The sequence below is a fragment of the Pelmatolapia mariae genome, linkage group LG4, assembly GCF_036321145.2.
Source record: "Pelmatolapia mariae isolate MD_Pm_ZW linkage group LG4, Pm_UMD_F_2, whole genome shotgun sequence".
NCBI lineage: Eukaryota > Metazoa > Chordata > Actinopteri > Cichliformes > Cichlidae > Pelmatolapia > Pelmatolapia mariae.
In genome coordinates this window covers 26731765-26759753 of record NC_086230.1, presented here as the reverse complement: position 1 = coordinate 26759753, position 27989 = coordinate 26731765, and the positions used below count along the sequence as shown (strand labels likewise).

The window sequence follows — 27989 nt, the reverse complement described above, 5'->3', positions numbered from 1 at the left end:
TGTTTGACTGTCAGATGAAGCTTATGGAAATAAGGCAGGACCTTCATGTGACCATCTACAGTTATTTACATGGCAATTTCAATAATGAAAAAAATATGGAAAAAGACACACAAACTCAGGATTTTATTTGGTGAAACAGAGTTAAGTCTTTAAAAAATACAGAGTTGCTACTTTTCTTTTTAAACAGGTCACTGCTGTTTGGCAACCCAGCAGGGATGAACAAACCACCGTGATAAAATACATGTGTCCACCTCCCATCCAACTTGTCATTTGTCTGCTTTTCCCCCTCCCCCCAACAGCAGTGTCAACCCAGTAGAACGTTAATAGGTTAATCTACAGCAGTTTTATTTACAAAATTACACACAAAAAAAAAGCCAAACACAGCTCTTCTTTTGAAGAGCATTCTGGAAAATAATTTAAAAAACAGAAAAATACAATTATTGCAGTATACTACAATCTTATTATATGATGCACAGGCACCATCTTGATGTACAGATTTCAGTGCAATTGATTCAGATGTACCCTCATCTCAGGGAACAAGAGCTTTGCTTCAGAGTATTCAGGAGATTTACACCCCTTCATCACATTTCCCCTGATTTAGAGAGGGCTTCTTGTATGACAATGTCATACTTGTTTGGACACCATATCTGTTTTGTTTTTTGTTTTTTCATATGGCTGTCACTGGTGGGTTTCTTCACATTACACACTGATCTATATACAAGTTACTGCATTACAAATTACTTTTAAACCAAGAATCCAATAGAGTGAGTAGTCATTTGAAAACACAACAAGAGATCAGTAATTATGAAAGAGTCCATCTCTGGAAATTAGATTACACAGATTAAAATGTTCACCTCTAGAACAAAACCACTTCCTTAAATCGTAACATGATTTTGCTTACACTTTTAGCCATCATGTATCTCTTTGGCTGCCAAAATGAGCAAAACAACAACAAAAAAGCTCCAGTAGTTTCTGAGGCTGTTACTATTCCCCAAATTGGAATATAAACCAATGGTCTAGAGGAAGTGTCTACAGTTTTTAGAAGGGGAGAAAAAAAAATCTATGAAAACATGAGAAAATAAAAATCTCACATGTACCAGAAGAAAATGTTAGTGTCGATTTTGAACCCAGCAGTCTTAACCACTTTGTGGTGACGTGCTGCACTGTGAGGGCCAGTAAAGTTCTCATAAGATTCACATCTTAGCCTGCATGATGTAACAAAGACTTTATTTAAAACCCTAAACCAAGACAGTTCAGGTTAAGTCTTTCATTTAGTGGTTGGTTGTTGTGAACACACTACTTCATTTTCATTTGTTTTCAAGAGCCGTGGTTAGGGGGGTGCTGGAGGTCCTGTCCTGAGAATATTGGGTGTAAGAGTGGGTGGAGCTGAAGGGCTGCTGCTGCTGCAGCCTGTGAGGGTCGGGGTGTGAAAAGTGTGGGGTAGAGGGCTGTGTGTGGAACATGGTGGAGAGCTAAGGGGGTGTGATGAAGTGCAGAAGCAGGGATAATATGTATTGGCTGACCAGAGAGGAAGGCTGTTGGGTGGGCAGGGATCAATCCTGCATGCCCCAGTGAGTGTCCCAGAGAATGACCAAGTGAGGGCCCCAAAGGAGACAGGGAGATGGGGGTAAGGTGATGCTGGGGAATGTGATGTACCTGGGCCAGCTGGGCATGTGCCGGATGTGGGTGGTGGGGATGAGCTGGGTGGATGCCCATTGCTGCAGCAGTGGCTGCATGGTGCTGAAGGATGGCATGTTGCACTGTGGTGATGGATGTGCCAGAAGCTACGGACACAGTTGGCTGCTGAATGTGGATCTGCTGCAGGGCTGGTGGAGGGGGTGCTGGGGCCAAAGTGGCCGCTGCCGCGGCGGCTGCCGCTGCCGCAGCTGAGGGAAAAGTCTTGACCTGCTTGGCTAAAAGCTGCTGCTGAATGTGCTGTTGTGCAGCCTGTTGCAGCTTGCTGTATTTCTCCATCTCCTCTGGTGTGAATGTAATTGGCTGACTTTCCAAAGGAGCCAGTCCATCCTCCTCTGCCTCCATGCCATCCTCCTCCAAGCTGGGTGGTGGGTAACCAGGGTAGGCATGCATGGCAGCCTGCTGCTGCTGCATTTCAGGCATCATGGACTCCATCATTGGGTTCTGGGAAAGGTCCTGTCCTGACTCTCCTTGGTACTGGGGCATCATCATGGAGGGCTCTTGTTCAAATACTGGCCGGGTTTCTTGGTGCCCCTGGTCTTCTGTTGCAGGCTGCTGTGTCTCTTCTTGAGTCACTGTGCTCTGTGGGGCTTCCTCAACCTTCTGAACTGGTGGAGCTGGAGGTGGAGGTGGTGGTGGAGGTGGGAACTCCCTTATAGGCTCTACTAATATAACCTCTCCTTCAGGTTCAGAGCTCTTCCCTGTCCCTGATTTCTCTCCCTCTTCAGGTCTGATTAAAGGAATTGCTGGCTTTTTCCCTGCCTGCAGCTTACCAATTAGTGGAAGCATGGCTTTGTTTCCAAGGGATGGGGGTAGTTTTGGGCCAAAATAGCCCTGCGGTGGGTCTTTAATCTTAATCCCAGATTTTGTTCCTGTGGTAGAATCTTCAGAGCTTTTCTTGGACTGAACCTTCTCCAACAGCTGTCGTGCAGTTAGCGTGTTTTTCTGTTCTCCTGCATCTCGAGACCCCCCTGGTCTCAGACCCAGCGAGCTGGATGAATGGGTGTTGCGGTTAAGGCCTCGTGAAGAAGAAGACCGTGGAGACTGGGAGCGGTAGATGCGTGAGCGGTTGAAGTCTCTGCGATGGGTGTCACTATCCTCTCGACCCCTAGTGCTTCGCCTGTGAGGAGACCCTTTATTTGAACTGGAGGAGCGGCTAGCAGAGCTGTAGCTACGACTGTAGCTCCGCCTCCAGGATCTTGCACTAGTGCTGCGACTCCAGCTGCTGGAGCTTCTGGAGCTGCTCCGATGATGCCGTCTGTGCCTCTTCCTGCGGCTGTAGCTGCGTGAACGTGAGCGTGAGTCTTCTGAAGAGGAAGATGTGTACTGATGCCTCCTGGATCGTCTACGTCCTCGGCTACTCCTGCGGTCATACTCTGAGTCGGATGAACGTTTGGAGCGCCTTCGTCTGCGACCTTCTGTGCTGTAGTCGCTGTAGCTGTCTGAGTAGCTTCGGCTACGGTGGCTGTAGGCACTGCTGCCTGCTGAGGAGCGCTCAGAGCTGCTGGAATAAGAGCGACTACGGGAGGTTTGGCCACGATGACGCCGGCGACTGCTACCTCGTCGTTCCCCCCGTCTTGATGAACGGCTGCAGGATCGCCCTGATTCTTCACTATGGTGGCGGCGCTGTTCCCTCGGGGTTGACCTGTGATGACGTGAGCGCTGGGTATTAGAGCCCCCTTCTTCTTCACTTTCACTGCTGGGAGGTCTACCAGAACCAGGACTCTTTTGGGCTGAGGTGGAGCACGAGGCACTTTGAGATGCACTGGTGTCAGTCTTTTGTCTTTTGTTGCCACTGTGCTCCTCAGATGAGTTGGCCTTGTCAGTACATTTTCCATTCCCTCCTTCTGCTCCAGATTTGCAAGGTACTTCCTTAGCAACACGTTTCCTCTTCCCCAGTTCTGCTCCTGTGTTTCCTGTAGCTCCTTCCCCTCCAGTTGTCAGCTGAACAGAGGAGGCAGCAGCTTTATCTTCCGACTTTGGTTTAGGTTTTTCCTTTTCTTCACCTGTTGCCTCAGCTTGATCTTGAGCCTTGTTTTTGCTCTTCTTACGTTTGTGTTTTTTCTTTTTTTTGGGCTTTTCTTGTGTTACCTCAGTCTCACCTTCTGCATCTTCTCCCGCTCCTTTTTCTTTTCCTTTGCGTTTTGAATGCTTTGCAGACTTCTTATGCTTCTTCTTTTTCTTTTTTTTCTTTGCACTATTACTTCCACTTGTGGGCTTTTGTTCTTCACTTTCTGGCTGGCCAGACTCTCCTTTTGACACTAGCTTGTCTTTGTCAGCACTAGTTCCAGGTTTAGTAGCCGTTTCTACTTCAGATGGTGAAGTAGTCACTTCTTGTCCCTTGTCATCAGTGTCTTCACCAGGCTTGGGGGACTTTGCCACTTTCCCACCACGCACTCCTTTGTTACGGGACAGTTTGAAGTCAAAGTAGAGGGGATTGCAGCTGTAAGACAGGGAAGGTTGAGCTTTTGTAAATTCAAGGAGCTCCGATGGCCACTGCAGGGTGGTAGTCTCATCTTTGCTCAGGACTGGAAAGAAGGGACCAGTGGGCATTTTCGGACCAGTGTTTGTATCCACAGTATCACGTGTCTCTGCTTTCTGGGTGGGTGAAGCTGGTACAGCAGGAGCTGCATCTCCTGCACATGAAGGGGCCTCCTCTTCTGCCTTTACTTTAGCTGGCAGAGGAACTAGGTCTGGGTCAGCATCTACAGTAACATTGTCTTGTTCCTTTTCAGTCTTGCACTCTGTCACACCGCTCTCTGTCTGTTCTGAACTTTCTTCAAACTTGTTCTCCTCTTGTGTCTCTTCCTCGTCGTCTTCATCTTTGCTCTGACACTGTTCAGAGGCTTTCATGAACAGCAAAAACTGGAAGTGTGGCTTTACTCGACAGTGAGCTGGTGGTACATAGTGGTAGTACTGAGGCTCTTGTCCAACATATCCTTCATTGGTTTTCATCATCATTTTCAATTTGCTAAGCGTTGATGCTAAAGATCCTCCATCATCAGGCTGCTGCACCTCTTCTGTACCTGCTGCACCACCTCCTTCTCCTCCTTCACCTCCTCCAGACAGTCCCTTAGGGCTGTCTGTGCCACAGCCTGATGTGTCATCTTGTCCTCCAGCCTTTTCTCCCTCTTGACTCTCCTCTGTCTCCAAAGCTTCCTCACCATGGTCAGCAAAAACAGCAGCTGCTGTCTCCAGTTTTACTGGTGCTTTCTTGGCAAAAGAGAATGATACACTGACTTTTGATGCGCTGCTGGAAGTTGGCGATGATGAGGCATTCTTTCCCAGAGAGAAGCTAAAGGTTGGACCAGACTTTGGGGAGGCTTGACCAGTTTTATCTGACAGTGATCCTTCCAGGGCAGTGTCTGCCAAAGACTGTGTCATGCTGTTCTCAGGTGTCATGCTGTTGCTGTCTTCTCCTTTCTCTCCATCAATAGCGACTGTAGTTGTTTTGAACATAGGTCCACTTCCAGGAGTTCTGAAAGAAAACATTACACCAATTTGATGCTGGACAAATTTTTACTATCAAGGTCTTTGACTTTAATTTTTATCATGCTTACTGGAAAAGATTAAAATATACAAACATATGTTTTAATTTACAGTAAGTGAAATGTTCAAATACATTTTGTTGAATTTGTCTTGTTTGGACTAACATAATGAACCAGTGACATTTATAAAATAAGTAATTTTCACCATGTCCCATTAAATATATATACACAATCCATCCAGCAGATGGCACTCCAGGAATAAATACTTACCGGTCTTGCTGTTTTCTCTGCTCAGCAAGCTCATGCAATCGCCGCAGCATCTTTTCTTGCTTTTTTCCATCTTTCCGGGAACGTGATGACACATTACGGGCAAACTCTCTCTGCTTCAGCTCTTTAAGCCTCTGCAAGACAGAGAGAAACCGGGCACATCATTTCATCGTGTTTTTAATTAACAACAGATCTACATCAGCACTGCAATGCTTGCTAAACAGTAGTACCTGCTTGTGAGCGTGGTCATAAGAGTTAATGTGGTTGTCAAATTCCTGGTGTTTGGTGTACTGTTTGTCACACAGCTCACAGTAGAAATTGGCTCTCAGGTCTTCCAGAGCTTTTGCGATGGCTTTTTCTTTTTCCATCTGGTCCTGTTTTTAGTGGGAAATTTAAAAATATAGTATCAAAAAAATACAAGTGATAACAATTATTATCACTGTGACAAAGAGCTAAACAACCTCACCTTGTATTTTTGTCGCAGTTCTTCTGTATCTTCCTTTTCCACTTCGAGGACTCTCCTCTTCTCTGTGGCATCCTCGGCATAATCCAGCTAGGACAAACAAAAGAAGTTACATTATAAACCAACAACATAGTCAAAGCCAGTCCAAGTTCATCTTATATACCAAAAATGAGTTTAATATGGGGCATAGAAGAGCTGATGTGCCTTGAACGCATCGTCCCTACAGTGACTATAGAAGACAGCACATGGAAACTCTAAGAAGAACAGTTGGTCAGTTTGTGTCGCTTGTGTGCTGTTACACACGTTTATCATGCTACACGTTTATCATGCTGACTGACTGTTTGCTGTAGAAACATCTATGCGACCAAGGTAGGTAAATGTTATTTCAAGACAAATATCAAAGACTAAAGTCAGGTGCTGAAATAACTGACAGTGATACTTGCTGAAAATTTAAGCATAGTTTTATTTAGCTGGTTACAGAGATCATACAAATCCACTATTCTTAAAATCAAAAATTCTAAAATTCACAGATCTGGTTCATTTTCTCACTGCACAAATTATATATAAAGCAATAAACAACCTGCTTCCTGACAATATTCTAAAAATGTTTTCTAAAAGGAAACTGGGATACAATTTGAGGGGGGAATTAAATTTAAAACATCCTCGTATCCGTACAACATCAAAAAGTTTTTGCATCTCTGTGTGTGGAGTGAAGCTGTGGAACAGACTAAGTAAAGATATGAAGCAATGTCCGAGCATGGCGCAGTTTAAAAAGCGGTTTAAGGATATGGTTTTTACAGGGTACAGGGAAGAGGTAGAGATTTGACAGGGTGTTCTTGTCTAATATTTTCATGTATGTGCGGGTGCACGGGTATATTGGTATGGGTATATATATATATTTGTAGGTTGTGTATCCTTCAGGTGTTAATGGGGTTAGTGAAAATGTGTATATGTGCGTATGTGTATATACGTATGTATGGATAGATAGAAACATATATGTATATATAAAAAAAAAAAAAGAAAAAAAGAAAAAATACACATGACATAATGTAATTGCAAGGAGGTATTTCTGTAGTCTATTGATACTAGATAGTGGAAAAGGGGTGGGATTAAATAAGCTTATGCTTCTTCCTGCTCCTTTTTGAACATGAAAGTTATTTGGAGTTGTGGTTGCTTGTTTTCCTTATGTTTTGTTTTGTTCATTTGTCTCTTTTAATTCTATTTTGTTGTACTTTTTCAACATGTTCAAAATAAAGATTCAATCAATCAATCAGTGTTGGTGTCACATTCTTCTTTGTGGTTTTTACATGTTTTGTTTTCATTAACTAGAATCATTCATCATTCATGTCTGAAAGTATTGGAAGTGGTTAAGACTGTCCATGGCAGTCAAGATCTTTAATATGTTGAACACAGAACACCTCTGCATGAACTGCGTGTTGTGAACAGGACCAGTTAGACTAAAGTAGTCTTGTAGGAAGTCAGTGTGCCATAACCTTGAGACTTCTCTTAAGGGACCTAGCAAAGGAACGTATCCCATACTATGAGATAGATAGATATATATACAAAAATTGGTGCTAATTATTCACTCACAAAGTGTTTCTTAATAATTAACAGTATGGTTTTTATGCTATGTAAATGTCTTTGGAGCTCCTGATGATTCGTCCAGAGGCTATCTGGTCGACTCATCAGGAGCAACCCTGAAACATGGAATTTTTAAAACCATGCGACCTCGTATAACCAAGTGGGCCACAGCATTTTAGCCAAACTGCTCATTTTCAAAGTCATTTCTATTTCACAGTCAAAGCACTCACCCCAGTGTCAAAACAAGTTCATAATATTTATCTAAACACCTTAAACTACTACTTGGACACTTAAGGTGCAAAAAAAAAAAAAAAAGGGAGAACGGAACACCCCCAAATCTTGCTTTTATTACAGGTTCAACTACTACAACTTAAATAAATGTGTACAAATCGATAAAAATGAGCATCATACCTCCATCTCCATTCGTCCCATCCCCATGACATCATACTTAAGGATGATGGGCACAGGGTCAGTGCGTCCTAAGGGTAGAAAGAGAGAGAGAGGACTAGGTGAGCTTTTTTAATGCTTGGATGAAGGACCAACTCGGAGACAGCCTGCTTTTAGAGCATAGGGTGCTGGGGTTAGAGAATTTTGCCTTCAAGTGCAAAGAGACCAGAAAGCTACAGTGAACCAAACACCAGCCATTCTCACAGCTTACTGCAGCCACCAGCTACAAACCAATTTAGCCTTCCTGTTACATTTGACCGGGCTGCTGGTTTGCATTATGAATGAGTCAAATTAGCTGCACTGGATTCCTGATGGAGTAAATGAAGACAAGGGGATCAGGATTGCTCAGTAAAATGTCTTGATATAAAAGTACACTACAAAGCATACTGATCTTTAAGCCGGTATGTTTTCATTTGTGCCTCTCTGCACCCCTCCTCCATCCTTTCATTCCTGCAGTCCTGTTAAACCAGAATGCCAAGTTTATCAAGGACGCTGCAGCTCGAGGGACTGTGTGTGTGTGTTTGAGAGACAGTGTGTGTGTGTGAGGGGAGCTGCAGCTGCTGCCACCGCTCACAAAACACCACTGCGACATCCTCCTTGAGAGTAACAAAGGCTCCCAATATTATCTAAAGGCTATTGCATCACTTCTTGCTGAACTGTCTGTCTGACCATTTACTGTCCTGAGGTCCAAACCTGTTCCCTTGTCAGAGGTCTCCCCTTTCCTCATTATGACTGAAGCTGAAAGATTTTTCTTCCGTTTACTTAACCTATGTTATGTAAGCTGTGAAAAGAGCTAGATCAGAAGGAAATTAACTTGTAGAAAAATAAACAAACCAAAGACAACCAAAAAAACAAAAACAAAAACAGAATGAAACATTAAAGATATAAAATATATGTAAATCAAAACTACATTGGAGATTGACACTGAATTGCTTGATCCACTCATAATCAGCCAAACAAAGCAGAGAGAAAGAGTCAAATTAAAAAAAAAAAAAAAAAGGACACAAGCACTGAACTACAGCAGAGTGACGTCACAGGCCAGGTATCGCCATGGTGACAGTGCAAGGGATGGGGATACTTACCTGGTAAAACATGGGCATGAGTAGGAGGAGAAGGAGGGGGGGACAGACAGACAGACAGGGGAATCTCAAAACAAAAGGCATAAAGAGAATTTGGACTAGTCTGCTGCTCCTGATGCCAGCCAGATGTAATAATTAATCACACTGATAGTGATTATCAATTCAGTTTGGTTTCAGTTTTTTTCCCCTCCCACAAATCCAATAATCCAATGTAGGTTTTTCCACAAATTAAATTTCTATGTATACCATTGGGCATATGGAAAAACTACTAATATTTAATTACAGTGGCGCTAAATAAGGTGTAAACTTACTACCAGTTGGTGCCATATATAAAGAAGAGAAAATAGAATTCTCCTATTCGTAAATACAGATGATTTTCAATCAAGAGAACGAAACATAAGTAATAAGTAAATAATATGTTCAAAACCTTTTGGTTTTGATTAAAATCTCAAAATTATCACAACCGCAGCGGCTTTCTTACACATTCTTACTTTCCTAGACAGGAAAGTAAGAAAAAAAATGTACTGCAAATCTCCGTTTCTTTTAGCCATCATAGCCCAATGACATAGTCATTTTAAAATCATAAATGCATGGGCATAGTAGCACCCTGTATAACGGCCTGCCTGCACTCTCAGTCCCACGGCAGTGTCTGTCACCTAGGCAGGCTTTTTTTTTTTCTTAAACAGAATACCTAACAGTGATTGGATGATTTTTGTGGCCATATTCAAACTAAGGAAGTGAAAGAAAACGGCTGATTTTGAGATCACAAGACTACTGATAGCCTGGACATGTAAGTTCATGCCCTTTGTCAAGCAGCAGCAGAAGTGAAACCAAAAACAGGGTTTAGTCTGTTAGCCAGCCACTGCAGTGGTCTCTCTGACAAGTCACAAGTCAGGCCTAGAATTATAGATTAATGAACAATTACAGTCATCCCAAACTATCACCAATCTTTAAACACAGTGACAATACTTCCACATTACCCATTCCAGTGAAAAAGAAAGGGACCAGACAAAAACAATGTGCATCTAAATCACAGGGTGTGAATCACAAGGTTTTTTGGAGAAAAAAAAACTGAAAACAAACAAAATGACAATGTTCTAAGAGTAATACATATGCATGGTAATATACAAGCAGCAGAATGAAGACTAATACAGAGAGAATTAAAGCCTATGTAGCATTGGTGCTCTGATGAAAGGAAAAACAAACAAAAAAAAATTGGAGAAATAAAAACAAACAGAAAACAATTCAATTGGGGGATAAAATAACATTTACCACTAAGTTTACCATCAGCACAACATGGGCAGGATCAAATCGCTGTAAAAAAGAAACACCAATTGGTTAAGCAGGAAGATTGAGGCACATAGAGAAGGGAGGGTGGGGTTGGGAGTGTGGTTATGGGATTTAGGGGGGTTCATTACCAGAGGGGCTACTGTGTGTCAACCGCCCCACCCCCCCTCATCCCTTCATTCAGGGCTAGGTGCTTACAGGGATTTCCTCTCACCACTCTCTCCCAACCACTTATCCCAGTCCCCAGGCCCCTAGCCTGATGTCATCTTGTTTCTCAAACAAAATATACCCCAAAAAACAAATTACCACCCCTTACATCTTTTCCACTATGGGAACTTGCGACCTGTAACTGAACACAAGCCTCCCCTCAAAATGGGGCAGTGGGAGTTGCGGAAGCAAAATCTGAGCTCCCCTCAGGAGATTGTGCTAAATGAACCAACACTATAACATAGTTCAAACAACATGGTTTTAAACTTTATCATGAAGAATGCTACCATTTCACTAATACATGCATGTATGCATTGAAAAAGTGAAGACCACCTTTACTCCTCACGTTCTCATAAGGTTACATGTCAATAAGTTCCTGTAGTGGAAAAGCAGGTTGGTTTTACATCAAGTAAAACCCTGGAAATCCCTCACATTTTAGCTTGGGAAATAAAAAAAAAACAAAAAACAAAACAAAAAGTGAAATCTCATCAAATAAGAACTGTTAAAGGAGCTATTCTGCGTAAAGGACAGACTAGAAACTGCCACGTCTGATAGTATTTTGGGTCTAGAGGGAGGCTTACCGCCTAAGAAAAGTAATGAATCAAAACTATACTTTTGCTTTTTTAAAGATGTGGTCAAATATCTAGATTGAGACAATAGGTGCCTCCAGGGATGACCACCATTTTCCCCCTCTGAGCTTTTTGCCTTGCAGATGCTTGTCAGCCCAGTTAGCAAATCTCCCTGAGATTCCTTCATTTCCTCGCTAGCCTACCGCCAGCAAGCTCATTTTGGGATGTGCTTAACCATGGAAAAAGTGAACACAAACTACACATAAAATGTACCTGAGGGAAGAGCCAGCAAGGCTTTGAGCAGTGCTTAGAGTGGTTTCTTTATTGCTATGGAACAGCAACGTTACTCAAGTACAACTAAAGATGTTAATTGTGCATCCAACCGTTTTGTCATATAGTCCTATATCATGTGAACGTAGTAGTTTAGTGTGCTACCTCCAACACTGCTTAAAGCCCCAGGTGAATGACACAGTTGGAGGCAGGCAGAAGTGCACCTCTGGGACAAACATGCTATGCTGAAGGGGCAAAGAAACGGGGGGAGGATGGGAGCCTGTGACCATGGGGACAGAGACAATTGGGGTGTAAGAGGTGGAGAGGTTTTCCCTGCAAGTTGACTCTATGGCCCGGTCAGTAGCAGACACACACGCATCTCAGTTCCACATAATGACCACACACATACACATGAGTTTCACAGGTTTGGAGGTAGAAACAGGCAAACAAGCAGAGGGGAGAGAACTTGTCTACTCTGCAAGCCATTCACAGTCTGAGCCATGGTTACAGCCAATCAGATTACCCAACAGCAGCCACGGAAACTCTAAGAAGGGGGGGGGAAAAAATCTAACATACATGGAGATGATGATTCTAAGGATTTTGAATGAATCATGGCTTCCTAAATCTACCTTGATTTAAAATGGATCGTCCTTTGTTCAAATTGAAGCACATTACTCATAAGCAGATTGAAATAAAGGTTTAGTGATTATAAAGCAAAGAGGAGGAAGCTGACAGAGGCCATTAGCCTATGATAAACTGTAAAAGGGGTGTTACACTGAGGTCAACTGCAGAGTGGGAAAAGAAAACACACCCACACACACACCCACACACACACACACACACACACACACACACACACACACACACATACCCACCCACACACCCACACACACACTGACATACAGAGGATCCAACAAACCTTACCTAAAAAAAGGGCAAAAGGGACAAAAGAAGAATAAGAACAGAGTCAATACAGTGAAAAACTTAAAAAAGGGGACACAATGCTTTAATGTCAAATTTCATCAACCGTCTCTTCAGGCAAAGAGGACAGGAAAGAAGAGGAAGATTATAGTGATTATCCAGCAGACTTCAATGAGATGCAATGGTTCACCTATGTGATATGCCTACTCCTAAGTATATTAGCAAAATTCAACAGGAGATAGCGTGCTCCAACACTGGGCCATTAATTCCAGCACAACAACTGGACACAATTTGCCGCAGTCTCATCTGCCCACAAAGCAGGATGCTTACATAACCACATGACTGGTGCCAGCGGCAAAAACAAGAGCACAGTCAGCCTCTGCAACTTGTTCTCTCCTCCACACAAAGCACACATCCTTATCACATCAAATAGTCTGCTATTCACTGGTTCATGGCCAGATGGAAATAAACAATGATGGTTACTGAACGCTAAGCTCTGAAATTTCTGCTGTTGTTACCCTCCATAAACTTGTCAGCCTGCCCAGAAAGAAATGAAGCAGCCTCTTGGCCTACTCTGGTCCTTGGCCATGGTCAGCCTGAGAATACCTATGAGAGACAACACTAGGAGCCAAGGCCATATATGTACATGTGAGAGCTGCTAGGGTGGCAGCAACAATAAAACTCAACAACCAGAGCTCATGAGAGCTCAGTGTCTCTGGAGGACAAGTGATTCCTAGAAGCAACATTTTAACATGGAAAGAACAGACCTTGCATGCTGTAATTCTGCATGAGCAAAAAAGGTAACGACTATAGTGATTACCTTACTTTAATACCTTTCCACACTCAAATAAAACCAACAAAAAATACATAACAGCTCTATGTTAACAGTAGAAAGAGGATTCATCATGTTCGTCTTCCTCTACTGGTCAGCCAAATGTCAACACTTAGCATTATTCTGGTAAATTAAGGACACTGTTTAGTTAGGCAGTCTGTGTTCCAATTTTGTCAAGCACACAGTCCAAGACATTTTCAAGACCCCCTTTTCTCACTCTTTTACTTGGCAATACGGTGTACTGAAAAATCCAATTCCCAGAACCACATAAACAAGGAGATCTGGATTAGATGAAAACAATTAAGCAGCACTATCCTGGACACATGTTTATAGATCTGTATATATAAGACAAGTAAATTTAAGCAACCAATTTAAGCTCTGCCTAAGCCCCAACACATTTAAGACAACTTTGTAATTTGGGCGTGTGCTTTTCACTGTTTTACAGTATTAGTGGTGTTTCTCAATAAAATGCCGATATTGAAAACAGATGTTACTGCTAGGTTTACAGGAAGGGCAATGCACTTGAGAAAGCATTGCAACTGAGCAAGACTAAGTGAGCGAGGGAGATGGATAAGTCAGACATGACTAAAATGTTATGGATCCAGTGGATAGAAAGGGACATAGAGGAGGAGGCAGATAAGATTAATACCAGAAGCTATGTAGAAAAACAAGCTCCACTCTTAACAGACTGCAAGGACTCGTTTGCGCTGAAGGCATTGACATCACTCATATAGAATGCTATACATCACTCTTTTTGGGCAGAATTCAGGGAAGGGTGAGGCTACGAGCAGAAACAGAAAGAGGGGGGAAAAGGAGAAAATGAAGATGCTGATGAGAACAGGAAAGCCAGTGAAGAGACAGGAAACGGCTTGGTGGAGACATGCCAAGGCTCTGCATCACTGCCACTGAGCCAATGAGCCTATGAGCACAGCAGGTCTGAGCTAATGAGGTGCCAACGTCAGCCAAGGTCTAACCCACACGCTCAGCTATGTGCAGCCTTCTAAGTTCGTGCAATTCAATATAAACAAGGCCATTAGATTACTATGAATGGCCAAGAGAAAGTAAACCTCTCTTAATGCAGCTTTTTAGTCTAAAGCCTTTTACATCTTAGAGAATTTGTTCTAGTGCAGAGGTCACTGAGCATTTCAGAGTCACTCTCAAAATACAAAGCAATCCTTAAACTAATAGAGTAATACAATGTAATATGTTCTTGGACATGCAGTTAGAGTAATAGAAAAGCAGATTTTTAGATTAAATGCTGGACTCATCAATTGTATAAAGTCATAGGTATACAGGGTAAACAGCAAAAACACTGAGTTTAATGTTACAAGAAGTGTTCAACTAATGGGACTGTCCAACACAGTGTCTGATCAAATGTCTGCAACTAGTGGACCTATGGTCCCTATTACTAACTTCTGTTTGCGGTCTCAGAGCTGTAGGGTGTGTGATGACCAGCACACACACAGCAACCACACAATGGACAGCATAAAAACTTCTTTTTGATTACAAAAATATGGCAATGCAGTGCATTCCTGTAGGGTTGTGGAGGTGCGCGGAGGTGTAGGCATGTTTATTAGGAACTTAGACCATAATGGCTGTAAAACCATCTTTTTTTTTTGCATTTCTCTGAATCATCACTCTGTTCAATACTAGCTTGCTGATTAACATATTTATAAACTGCCAACTTATGAGGTCCACTTTACTGTAACAAAGTGGCCTCTGTAGTTAAAATCAAGAGGTCCTTCAAAAGTCTTTAGTCCCTGGGAAAGGTTCTTGCAATGGAAAAAAAACAGCTAATGTGTTCTCATTTATTTGCACCCCTATCCAACTAAAATAAATAAATACTCATGTTTTAACAGAAATCCAATTTAGCTAAAAATGAGATAAGATAAACACTTTATCCCATATTTAGAAAATTCTGATATGATCAGCACATGCTTTCAAGTTCAGGACATGATCTGAAATAGATAAAACAAATATGTCCCCTGGAGGCAACAAAGAAACCACCATATCAGCAAACTGTATGTTCAAAAGCACTGAATCTGAATGTGAACAAAGGGCAGATTCAACTTTGCTGTCAACTAAAGCATTATGTGAAGATGACTAGCTCCATTCTAGTTCCCAAGCCCCAAAGTCCCTTCCCTAAGTCTTAATCAAGGTCAAGAATATTTTCTTCCCTCTTTCAGTTTAAAGTAACAGCAGTATGAGAGCAAAAAAACAACTACAATGTTTCCTTAAATAACAATCAATTTCACACTACCAGATACAAAGGAAGAAGGCAGAGAAAAGATAAAGAGAAAAGAAAATCTATCACAAAAAATAAAATAAAATAATACAAAAGGGGGAATGTGAGGGGAAAGAAAATGATACATAGTGTTCCAATACCATCAGTATACATTGAACTTAAGTGTAAAGAAGAGTGTGCCCTTACCCTGCATGGTTTTGCCAAGGCCTTGGCCCAACTTCCAGCCATGTTTCTGAAGCAGCCGGTGCCCGATGTTATCCTAGCAGAGAGAGAAGAGAAGAAAAAAACCAAAAATATTCCAATAATAAGAGGAGCTTTACCCGTAGGCACGGGTGAAAAATAAAATAAAAACAAAATTAAAATAAAAAAACTAACAAAGAAAAAATAAATAAATAAATAAATAACACTCAGATCACGCTACCATCATCAGCACAACCACCACCACCAACACCATCGTCATTATCGTCATCACCTACAGCGTGTATTAATCAGTGTCTTCCAGCACAAAGAGTGGTAAGGGAGGCTGGGTGTGGGGGAATAAAAAGTGGGAGACTGAGAGGAAGGGTTGAATTTCAACTATGAACAATACATGAGGCTAGATGTAATCTGTAAACTACAAGATATCCTACTGAAGTAGGAGTGCATTTTAAAAACCTTTATTAGGCAAAGAAACTGGGCGTGATTATTTCTATATTTTTCACTGATAAAGGTAACACATGAAGTCACATCCACTAACTGAGAAGTTAAGAGGAGGAGGAGGAGGAAGGAGGAAGGAGAGGGCGATATATGTATCACACGCATACATATATGAACCACTACAGAGCAAGATCTCAGTACACAAAGAAAAGTAACACAGAACAGGTATGGAAATCTAGCATAAACAAAACAAAGACCAGAAACTCCAAGCTTGCTGTGATTCTGTAACCATGACAAGGAGAGCACCATGAAACATATGCAGCTGTCACAAAAAATTATAGCAACAGGAAGAGACAGAAGTGGAACTAGTGGGCCTTGGATTACCATTACAAGGCCCAGGGTGGATAGAATATGCATGTGTGAGGGGATATGCGGGTGTGCAGGTGAAGAGAGGAACACATTGTGTGCATGTAGCCCCACCAGATATACGAAAAATAGCTGTTGTGCTTGTTTTTGGACATCCTTAGCGGCTCTGGTCTGTTATCAATCGTCACATCCCACCAATTTCAACACTTATAATTTGATATTTTCATAGATATCATTAGTATTCAGAAACGAGAAAACATACCTTTAGACTACTTGAGGCCTCTGAACGTGCGTGCAAGGCTTTTCTTTTAATACTAATGATTTCTATGACAAACGCATCACAAGATCAAGCAACTGATAATGAACCAAAGAGGCAAGAGGAGTGCAAAAACATACACAACAGGAACTCTCAGCACACTGTGGGGCCAAATGTGCATGTCGGAGACCGTTATATCACTAGTATGGGTCAGCAAGAAAACAAAAACATTAAGTGAAATGCAAGACCGTCCCACCACTACACACTACAGTACATCCTCAAGCACAAATAAACAGGTAACAATGAGATTTCTTAATAAGCAGTGTTTTGCTGTTGTGATTATAACTATTCCAAGCTTGTCTAACATTCACCAGAGTGCTGCATTCTACCAAAAAACATACAAACCAAACAAAAAGGATATTTATAATCACAAAGAGATTGACATCAACTTTCACAAACAGAAAGTGAAGGGGTTTAAACAGAAAAAAAACTGCATGCAGCTTTTTGTTAAAGAGTTTTAACAAAAAGGATCGTCGGTGTTAGTAGCGCACTGTGAATGGTACACATACAGAGGAGTGGGGCGGGCTGAGGGGTGTGGGCGGGTTAACAAAACTCCAACTGTGTTAGTCTCAGGTGGTTCAGGCACAGAGAGGAAAGTGATGGCTCAACGGGGCTCAATTAGTTCTCTTTGGTAAAAACAGGAGGTTGGGAGCAGAACAGAGCAGGCTGAGCCATGATGAGGGTGAGTTTCTAGGGTGGTGAAAGTGAACTGGGCTTGTATGAGTTAGTGCATGTGAAGGGGAGTGGTACTCACACACGCAGTGTGCATACTGCATCTCCGCCCATGAGACTTTAATTGAGATACATCTGGTTGTAGCCCTTTTTTAAGGTGGTTTTTCAAAGCAAACTGTTGCCTTCCTTTGCCCTATTTTACAAGTGACATACTTGTACAATATGACATACTCAGGACACTTAAAAATACTTTGCATTTTGGTGACAAGAATAACATATCCAAATCATCTGGCTGATGTTTGCAGCAAATGCTCAAGAAAGACTCGAATTCTTCACTTCCTGTTTCTGTTACAGTTTGATGGGTTGGTTTTTTGTTTTGTTTTTTTAATCCTTTTTACTGTGCGATTGTCAGATCCTTTCCGCTGTAGAATGAGATAAGAGAGAAATATGTGCTGGGACTAACATGGCAGGAAGGCAACTGGAGACAGACTGCCTGAATCAACTCCTAAATCAGGACACTGAAGGCTAAATTAAAAAGTCCTGCAAATCACTGTTTATTACTTGTTGCTGCCTAGCAGTTGGGCAAGGACTTATAAGAATTAGAGGCTTTATGGCCACTAAGGATCATTTCTTCATGCCTAATAGACAAAATGTGCTCTGAATTTATTGTTAGGGGAAAACACTGCAGAATTTGCTGCAGTGAAAGCCACTCCTGTTCTTGACACAGGACCTGCTTCTGTCCTTAACTGCAATATTGGAGTGTGACAAGACTCTACACAAAAAAGCATTTATTGATGAGGGGAATTAGCTGACCTATGAAGAAGGAATTGAGAAAATAAAATCCACCCTGAACTAACTGCTGAGAAAGGCACTCCCTCATCCCCTGCGCAATTGATGTTAGCTGATTTATTTTTCCAGTACAAAACGTGGTTGTTAGAAAAAAAAGACTCAGACTCAAGTGCCATAAATGTATATGCTCCCTTTCACAAATCAATTTTTTGAGTTTAAATCAAGTAATTATACTAGGAAAAACACCCCCCCCCCCCCCCCCCCCAAAAAAAAAAACCCCAACTAAACAAACAAACAAAAAACCCCAGCAAGGGCATGTTGGATGAGGCAACAGTTCCAACTGCTGACAGTGAGAAAACGATGCGTTCAAAATGTGTTCAGCAAAAGTTAGAGGGCGGAGATGAGGAGCAGACTGGGTGTTGAACAGACGAGTGCACCAAAAGAATAGACAGACAGACAGATGAAAGCAACGACGGCGAGTCCAACAGCAGTGCAAGTGGAGTGAAGGCATTTCCATACGAACCTGGCTTTAAAATACTGGGCTGTCAAAAAAACAGTCACACGTGACACAACGTAAGAAACCGGCCAAACGCTTTCAACTGCAATTCTGCTAGCTTCTCTAGTTCTTAAAAATACAAATCTCTCTCTGCTTTAAAACAAACATAATACTGTATACAAACAGAAAAGGTAGGCATTTCAATAAATCCACCAACTGACTGTTAATACAAGAGAAAGAAAAAAAATAGAAAATGTTATCCAAACAAAGACCTCTACAAGAGGAGGTGTTCAAGAGTGTGCAATGTGCTTTCAATGGCACAGTGCATGGCAACAGATATGTAAAAAGGGAAGTGATATGCAGGGGACCCCATTTAGAGACCTCAGAGTATTTACTTTTAGTGAGAGCCTATGCAGCCCTTTTAATGAGACAGTATGTGTGTGTCCCTGTCAGGGTGTGAGAAATTGCTTTAGCTCAGATTAATAAGTCATGCCAATACTGGACAGGCATACTCATAAATGTATGGACCGAAGCTAACAAAAACCACATATTTTCAGTGGTGGTAGACAAGATTGCTTTCTGCAGCTCCTCGTTCATTTTAGCAATTGCCTTGAAAGTGAAACTCTGTAGTTGTCAGTTACTCTACGTATGACTAAATGAAAACAACCATCTAAGTGCATGAAAAAGGCAAATAAATAAAATAATAAGCCTATGTGTAGATGTGGCAGATTTTAAAGATTTCACTTACTAATTTAGGGAGAAGGGGGGGTGTCAATTTTATTTAAAATAACTAAAAACACGTACTTACCTCATAATTCTGAAGCCACAATTCAAGGTGAGGAAATTTAACGGTGTAGTTAAGAAATAAACACCTCTAAACAGATAAGTGTTCCTGTTCTTTTTGTGTGTGAGAGTGTGTTAATGTCCAATAGCTACTTAAATCATTTGTGATAGTCTCAATTATGACCCCTTTGGTAGCTGTGGTAAATTTAGAGCCTGTGGTGTTGTGAAAAATGTGGGTCAGTTGTGTTTGACCTTTTGCTTGTGCTGTTGTTCTTCCTACCTTTTATGTGACAGAAGTCAAACAAGGACAAACAGCTGTGTCAGATACTGTCTGGCTGTAATGCAAGACCCTACATACTTCAGTAACAGCTGAACACTGTCACCCAAATGTTCCTATTAGAACCTTGGTAACTTTAAGACAATCATAATGTCTACAAGAAGCATAGTAAATACATAATAAAGAAATAAATTTCCCTGTGGCCTGAATACACATGTTTCTTGGATTGCACATCCGTGTGGTTTCTATGGCTCTGAGGCTGCCCACTGCATATCGCTCTGGTACTGGGTCAGGTCAGGGAAGGAAGGAGGATGGTAGGATTGAGGGACTAGGAGGGTCAAGAGACGTGGGGGGAATGAGTCTGGGAGAAGAGGTTGTAGTTGTGAGTAAGACAGAGTGTTGAGAGGAAATAGTACTGAATGCTATCAAGTTAACACATGCAATGCAAAAAACAGTGTTAGAGAAAATAGCAAAGACCAAATGGGAAAGATAGGAAGAGAAAAAAAGATCCCAATAAAGTACCACAGACCTCTAGCTGCCTATAGATCACACACAATAAGTGGCTGGAGAGGGGCTCTGAGAAGCTGGGCCAAAGCATTCACCAACAGCTCCGAGATGTAACACTGGTGATCAACTGCCACAAATTCTACTGCCTTAGAAGTTTTCACTACGGAAGCTGGGATAGAAGTGTCAACATAATAACTTCGCTTAAAATTTGATGCAGACTTTCAGATCTACTTGTATTTATGTGTCGTATAGTTACGTTTTTTGCTTTAAAAACTGTACTACACTTTTTTTTTTTTTAATTAAGAACAGCCTCATAATATCTTCTGAATCATCAAATATCATCTGATATTTGCTTGCATAGCAGTACTGTGCAAAAGTCTTGAGTCACCCCTCGGTTATTTATATTTTGCTAGCGAATGGGAAATAGGTGAAACGACTTATTGAAACATCTGCAAAAAAACTAACAAACAAAAAAAAACCAGAGTTTGTACAATTCTAATGAGCATGAAAGTCAGTATTTGGAATGAACACCTTTATTCATCAGCACATCCTGAACCTTCTTAAACTTTCTTATCATTTATTTAAGTAGTCCTCAGGAATAGTACTCCAGGCTAATTAGAGGTCAGTTAAAAACTCTTCTTTGGATGATGGCTGCTTTTTGAAAAGAACAGAAGTTCTGTTCAAAAACAGAAGTTCAGCCAAGATGATCTCACACTGCTTCAATAATGTTGAGGGCCATGGTCTGGGGAGACCAATCCATGATTGTTAATGTTCCAAAGTGTGCATTTCTATAAAAAGGCATGCCTTTACTCCACTGCATCGTTGTCAGGCTGAAAAATGAAGGTGTTACACATATTCTTTTGTGATCATAATTCCTTCAATTTTGAAAAGATCTCAAACAACACTGGTTGAAAGGCAGCCCCAAACCATGACAGAGCCTCCAACAGGTCTTACAAATGGTTGTACCCCTCTCCTGAACTCTTCCGTACATATTGATAACAATATCATGTTTCTTTTTCCCACGTTTAATGTTTTCTTTCAGATACATTTATTTGCTTTTTTTTTTTTGTTAAAGGCCTGCCATTTTGTCCTCCAGTTCTTGAGACTCAAATATTTTTTAAAAAACATACCACAGCAAGATTTGCTGGGTTTATGGCTAATAGCTCTTTGAGAATTAAATTGCAAAAGCTTCCAAAAATACTATTTTAAGCCTGGCAAACTCTGTAATTGTTGACATTTTTCATAGATTCAACTATACAAATGGGAACAAATGATGTTTCTATTACATGCGGCTAGTGACAAAGTGCCTAGGGATATTATTTAAATGTGGTTCTTTGCTACATTTTCAGCTATGAGTAGAGTAGAAACAAACACAGGTTCATATCTTGAAAAGGTGCCTTTTTTATGCTTCTGTGACTCACAGGTCAGTGTTAAGTGGCTTTAAAAAAAGAAGAAGAAAAGAAACAAAAAACAAAGAAACAATAGCAACAAACATGCCTCTGAAAATGGCCTCTCGTTTTAAGAGCTAGACTTAAAATACATGAAAAAGTAGTTAATGTCCAAAGAAAAACCTTTAAAGACCTTCAGAAAGCCTGGAGAGCTATTGCACAAGGCCACTTAAAATTACAAGAAGGTCTGGCTATTTGAAAGGAAAATATGAATAAATGGTGGGTGCCTAAATACTTTTGTACAGTACTGTAGGTAAAATCACCTTGTTTTTGAGCATGCACCATCCAAAACAATTATGTTCAATAACACTAACGGTACTGGCAATTAAGTGACAGTTGACAACACCTCTGCTGACGTGTGAGGAGCTGTGTGATGCTGCAGCATGGCCCTCAGGACCCCTCCACAAATAATAGCGCAGGAGCAAAAGAGCCACTTAAGCCGGGTGAGCAGGCCACCTCTCTCCCCCTCACTGTTTTCTCCCTCTCTCACCCACACAGTACGATCATTTTTGTATCTGTGAGGAACTGCTTCATACATAAAATTCTACATAGATAGAATCTTTTAATGTTCTTGGTTAACAGAGTACTACCTACTACCCTCCTTAAAAATTCGACAAGGCTTGGTCAAATCAAGGGCTCGGTAAAATCCTTTTATAGCATACAGCTATGTTTAATCCAAAACATGCAAGTTATTTTTCAAGCTAATATTGTGGTTAGAAATTGTTTTACAGTACTCAGACTTCACCTAAGTTCATCATTTTTCATTCATCATTATACCCATTTACTATTGTATACTCTGTGAGTAAAGAATTTGTTTCTGTTTTTATAATAATTGAATTGTATTTCACAGTTATTTAACTCTATGTGGTTACTGATTCTATCTGACATGCTTCATAAAGCGACCTAAAACTGAAAGTAAGCAGAGTTTGGGCCTGCTCACCACACTGCTTGAGAGACAGAACGGGGGTATGGAGAAAGTAAGAAAGACAGAAAGAAGACAGCTGCCTGCGCTATTATCGAAGTGCCTTTTCAGCGAAAAATGCAGTCCCAGTTGCACAAGCACCATGCCAGCACAGAATGACAGAGGGTACTGTACACCGAATCACTGTGTAGTAGGGAGGGAGCGAGAGAGAAACTGAGGTAGAGAGAGAATAGATGTAAAGTTTAACAGTAGTGAAACAGAGATAGCCAGAGAGAGAGAGAGAGAGAGAGAGAGATAGTCAGAGAAGCGTTACAAGGACCCTAAAGATAGGAGTAAGAAAGCAGAGCGTGCAAATACAAACCGGGTCATTGCTGCTTAGCTAATAGGGGCCAATTCGCTGCAGGAGAGAAATGTCGAACACCCCAAGTTGTGTACAATAAGATAACTGTCCTATAGACACAAACACTAAGACACAAATTCTAAAGCTACATAGACACACACTCACTCAAACACAAATGTATCCACTCACACCATCTAATGTGCACTCGCTTGTTTGCTAAATGGGGTGGAATAAGCACTGCATAGTTTTCATAAACATAAATTTGACAAACTGCAAAACAATCAGATATACAACTGTAAACTAACTAATGTGGTCATTTTAAAAACATATCAGCACTGCAAAATGCATTCTATTTGTCTTCCTTTTTTAAGACTTTATCTAGGACTACATAAATTAAATTAAAAAAATACAAATTAAAAAAAAAAGCCTTGAAATCTCAAAGTGACCAGCTTTGTTTAGCATATAAACTCATGCTACACCTATGTGTAACGTGTATGCCGTATCCATATTAAAATCTGTATGAATTTTCCTTTAAGTACTCAAAAACCAGCCTCTAATGACAGTGCTTCATCCACTCCATGGTTTCACAGCAATTTCTTCTCCTAGCGTTTAGATGACTAACAATGACTAATGGGAAACTGATACAAAAATCTAACGATTATCTTTAAGCTCTACATAAAACAGGAACATCTAGCCTATACATACTTATTTTGAACTGTCACACAAGAAATGGAGTAGGCATAGGACATGGGAAGTGGAGGGGGGGGGGGACTTAAAGGATATTAATGCACATGAGACAAGTGATTCTACAAGTTAGGTGGCAATGTGTTCAAGAAAACACTGGATGCAGCTACACGGACAGTATGAATGGAGTAAACGGTGTTGTTCTTATTGCTCCCTGGACCAATCATATCCACTCTCACAGCTGGTCCAATGGTGCAGGATGATGGATGCAGCCTTACCGATTCGATGGGCTTGTCCAGGGATGCCTGCTCCAGCTCCAACTGACCCTCTTCATACTGGTCAAAGTGATTCCCACCCTGATGGACACATTTAAAAGTGTAAAGTAGAAATATATCAGAAAGCAGTTCTAGTAGAAAACTGGTCAATTAATAAAGAAATAATTGGCAACTACTTTGATAAAAGAAGCAGTTAAGTCATTTTCAAATAAAAATATTAAACATCATTTGGTCTTCTGACTAATAATTTGACAAAACACGCTTTTTAAACACAGGCGAAGATCTGTAATTTTTCACAATTTTCTCACATTTCAGAGATCAAATGATTCATCTGAATTGAGAAAATAGCTGTTACTTAGACACGCAGTGAAAATAACCATTAGTTGCTGCAGCACTGATAGCAATTCGAAGGGAGAAATTTGTAGGAAGAACTCAGGAATGAACATAAAATCTGCATTTCAAGACAACACATTGCTTGATTCTTATGTCTGCACTTTCAAAACAATGAGACAGCAATGTGAAGGGAGGAGTGTCCTGTGCCCGGTACACCTTTACGCTGCCCTTTACACTGAGCAACAGACCAGCACACAAATAACTAAAAGATCTGATAACCTTGACTAAAAACTAAAGTGACAGGGCTGAGTTCCATTTCTTTATTTCACGTTAAATTTCTTCCAGTAGTTACAGTGACTTAATGCTTCCTCAGGATATCTGACTGAATATGAAGCATAGCTTTAGAAATACAAACTGAATCTTGGGTCAGGCTGAGAGTGAGTAATGGGCTTACCACCCCAACTGAAGGAGTGAGCTTACAGAGCAGTTTCTACTCTGAGACAGATGGCTTCCTTTCTCTGGCAGCAGAGGAGAGACGAAGGTCATGTTTATGAGTTTGTTTTATTCTACCCTCAGAATTATGAAAGACTACAAAGATATTGGACGGTGTATTATTTACTATTTACTTGTAGCATCTACAAACAGGATATGTGTGGACAGGTAAATCAAAAGCAACTATTAAAAAAATAGAAAAGAAAAAGAAGCAAAGTTTTGTAAGCAGTAGAATATTTAGTTTCCCTTTATATTCCTAAGTCTTCTTGCACTGGATGATAACTGATAATACTCTACAGCATACAGCACTTTGGTCATTTTGTGAAACTCTGAAAAGAAATGTCTGTTTAAAAACAAAAGAAACCAATGCTTATGTGGCTGGGCAATGGAACTGCAGCACTTTTTTTTTTTTTTTAGGAAGCCTGGTTTTGCAGAGATAAGCAACTATTTAATTCAGCCTACTATAATGAGGTGATGAGATGCCATACTTGCTGTCATTAATTCAGACGAAACAGGACCCTGCATCAGCATGAGCGAAGCCGGGGATTATGAGAAGAAGAGCTGCTTGGGAAGCGCAAAGGGCTTATTTGTGAACAAATCGATGGCTCCCTGCAGTTCCCCCCTCATCTCCTCTTCTCCTGACTTTCTGTCCAAACCACTTAATGTGCTATCAACACTGCCTCTATCCACCACAATGACTTCTAATTTTCACTGCTGTTTGCTTCCTCATCACTCTGACTCTTAATACATGAACCCCACACCAGTGCTGCATAGAAATGACTCTGACCATGTTCTCCAATCTGCATTACGAGAGTAAACTGCCACTTGTGCTATTGCAGTTAAATAGATGCCCCATACCACATCGCATTAGGAAATGAGAGTTACTCTTTGCAGGAGCTCATGAATTGTGTTATATTATTCTGCAAGTCAAGACTAGTCATGTTCTACAGGTCCAACAGCACTGCTAAGTCATTAAAGAGGACAGGGTTGTTGGGCTAGTTGTGCTATAGATATTAGGTAGACCATCTGTGGGTGTTTCCTGAATAGTGTTGCTTGGCAGCAAGCTTTTATCCATGGAGTCAGAGAGAAACTTTCTGAATACTGAGCATATGAATGCCTTCGCAGCAGTTCTCACATACAGAGCTCTACTGTGCTGTGCTGGAGCTGCCCTCAACAGACTCATTCAGACCACACATCGATTCATCTCTCACTGACAAACCAGCAAAAAACCCAAGTTCCACAGTGGGTGCAGAGGGGGTAAAACAAAACAGTTTCTTATATGCAAGCTTATAATTAGAACTTAATTGCATGTCTGGTAGTTTGTCACAACACTGCTCAAAGAAACAGCTGATTACCAACTGTAATTATGTTTGATAATATTACCAAAATACACCCAATTTTAACCAAAAAGCTTAATACCAGCCCAAAAGATCACATGCTTTAATGTCATTTTTAAAATGTATCTTAATAACGGAACAGAAAAATCTAAGAAATAGGAGCAGAAATCATAAACACAAGCATTCATCCATGGATTAGCACTCAATTAAAAGCTTTAAACTCATAAACTAACCCAGCCTGAACACTGCTATGGACACAGAAAGTCTCTACTCACAAAAAGTATAAAATAAAGGGGACATAGACATGACAAAAAGTACTTAAACTATGTCCATGTATGTACAATGTGGCAATGCAAGTTTTTCAAGTAGATAGGTTGATGCTTCCTAGAATCAGTGTTTTGAAATCCCCAGACTAAATGTGTTGGTGATGGGCTTGTTTTATTTATTAAAACTCCTTCCACATTAGTGTACTGTAATTAAGAACAGAAAAGCATGAACATGTGCATCAAATGATATCTGAGATTCAAATCGCCACACTGCCATGTATCCACTCTTCTGAAGTATCTTTGAACCAGATAACACATTTCAAACAGATGTTAAAACAGTTACTTCATTCTCACTTGTAGTAACAGCTTATAGACCGCCCAACAACAACAACGGCAAAAGTGGGAAGTCCACAAAAATTAAAAAAAAAAAGGTTTAGAAGTTTGAAAGAATTGAGTTACACAGTGGACGAATGACCCTCTAGCGAAGTGTTTATAATTAAACAATACCAACAGTCAAGATGCACGTTTATTTTGTAGTCTGGTAAGCATAACAGTATTTTGTTTCTACTGGGTGCGGTCTTAGATCCAAGATAGGCTAGTGGGGGACAAACAGCTCAAACAGAGGTTGTGAAATTAATCTATTCAGCTACAGAACCAAGCCAAATATACAACCTGAATAACGTCATGTCACAAACATAAGATTTTTAACTGGCATCGGAGATGTATTTATTAAGATAAAGTCACGACTGACCTTAAGCTGACGCAAAATATTTACAAAGACTCCCAGTTACTGTGTCAATATTTAGCCAGACGTTCAAATGCGGGTGGAAACAAAACAAAAGTGAAGTACATCAGTGTGAAACCAATGCTAAAAGACAATTCATTTACACAGTTACATTAGCAGATAATCAGTATATAAATGACCAAGGACACGGTACTTAAAATGTGTCTCTAAACATGTTCCTAACTTATACTCTGTGTTTTCAAGTCGATACCGGAGGCAATTTCTGAATAATATCCGACAGCTATCTGTTGCTAGATTCATCTTGACCTGATGATGACCAACTGTGGTGGAATTTCAGCTGTCAAAATAATACAGCCATTTATGGCTATTAATGCTACAACAGCTCAATGTGCGTACAAGCTAGCTATGTTAGCTCACTATCCATCCTTAGCATATGTCGAAATATAATCAGAATGCCCAAGGTCACTAATGAGCTAATTGGAACTCCAGTATCTATTTTGCTGTTGCGTGGTTAAATGTTTGTAGTTTCAGAAAGAAACGGTTGATAATGAAGACGATAACCCAAGACATGGGTCAAATATAGCACTCAAGCGAACACTGAGCCGTAAGGCAAGTTAATATCAAAAGAGCCGCAGTGCACTAGCGTTAGCATAGCTAGCTTGCAGTGCTAGCAACGGGGATCTAGAGCGAAATGCACGATGGTGTACACGATACGTCAAAACTGTCCTTAACCTTCAAATAGATATTAACTTACTGAAACACCTCGACACTTTAAAAAATATGGAGGTGGACCAAATATTTAACATGCATTACCTGGAAATCACGCTCTTCGTTGAACCTAGAAAATCTGTCGGCCATTTTCTGAACGCAGCAGCAGTTGTGTACTCGCTCAGTCTGTGTCCAACAGAAGCGCGCTGTGGTGAGGAGGACGGTCTGCGGTGAATTTACACTTCA

General features: G+C 40.8%; 1 protein-coding gene across 5 annotated transcripts; it reads right to left on the bottom strand.

Moving 5' to 3' along the window:
• Positions 1–96: 96 nt before the first annotated feature.
• On the bottom strand, positions 97–27989 carry gpatch8 (G patch domain containing 8). 5 transcript variants are annotated; one of them, XM_063472209.1, is made up of 10 exons: positions 23866–23943; positions 22925–22960; positions 18654–18672; positions 15538–15610; positions 10293–10334; positions 7906–7973; positions 5917–6003; positions 5681–5824; positions 5454–5584; positions 97–5173 (listed from the first exon to the last, which is right to left on the bottom strand). In XM_063472209.1, the coding sequence occupies exons 6-10, from the start codon at positions 7930–7932 to the stop codon at positions 1318–1320; spliced, it is 4245 nt and encodes a 1414-aa protein (XP_063328279.1). In that variant the 5' UTR covers positions 7933–7973; positions 10293–10334; positions 15538–15610; positions 18654–18672; positions 22925–22960; positions 23866–23943; the 3' UTR covers positions 97–1317. The 5 variants fall into 5 exon arrangements, with proteins under 5 accessions (XP_063328279.1, XP_063328277.1, XP_063328276.1 ...); XM_063472207.1 differs by lacking the exon at positions 10293–10334; XM_063472206.1 differs by lacking the exons at positions 10293–10334; positions 18654–18672; positions 22925–22960 and adding an exon at positions 27849–27989.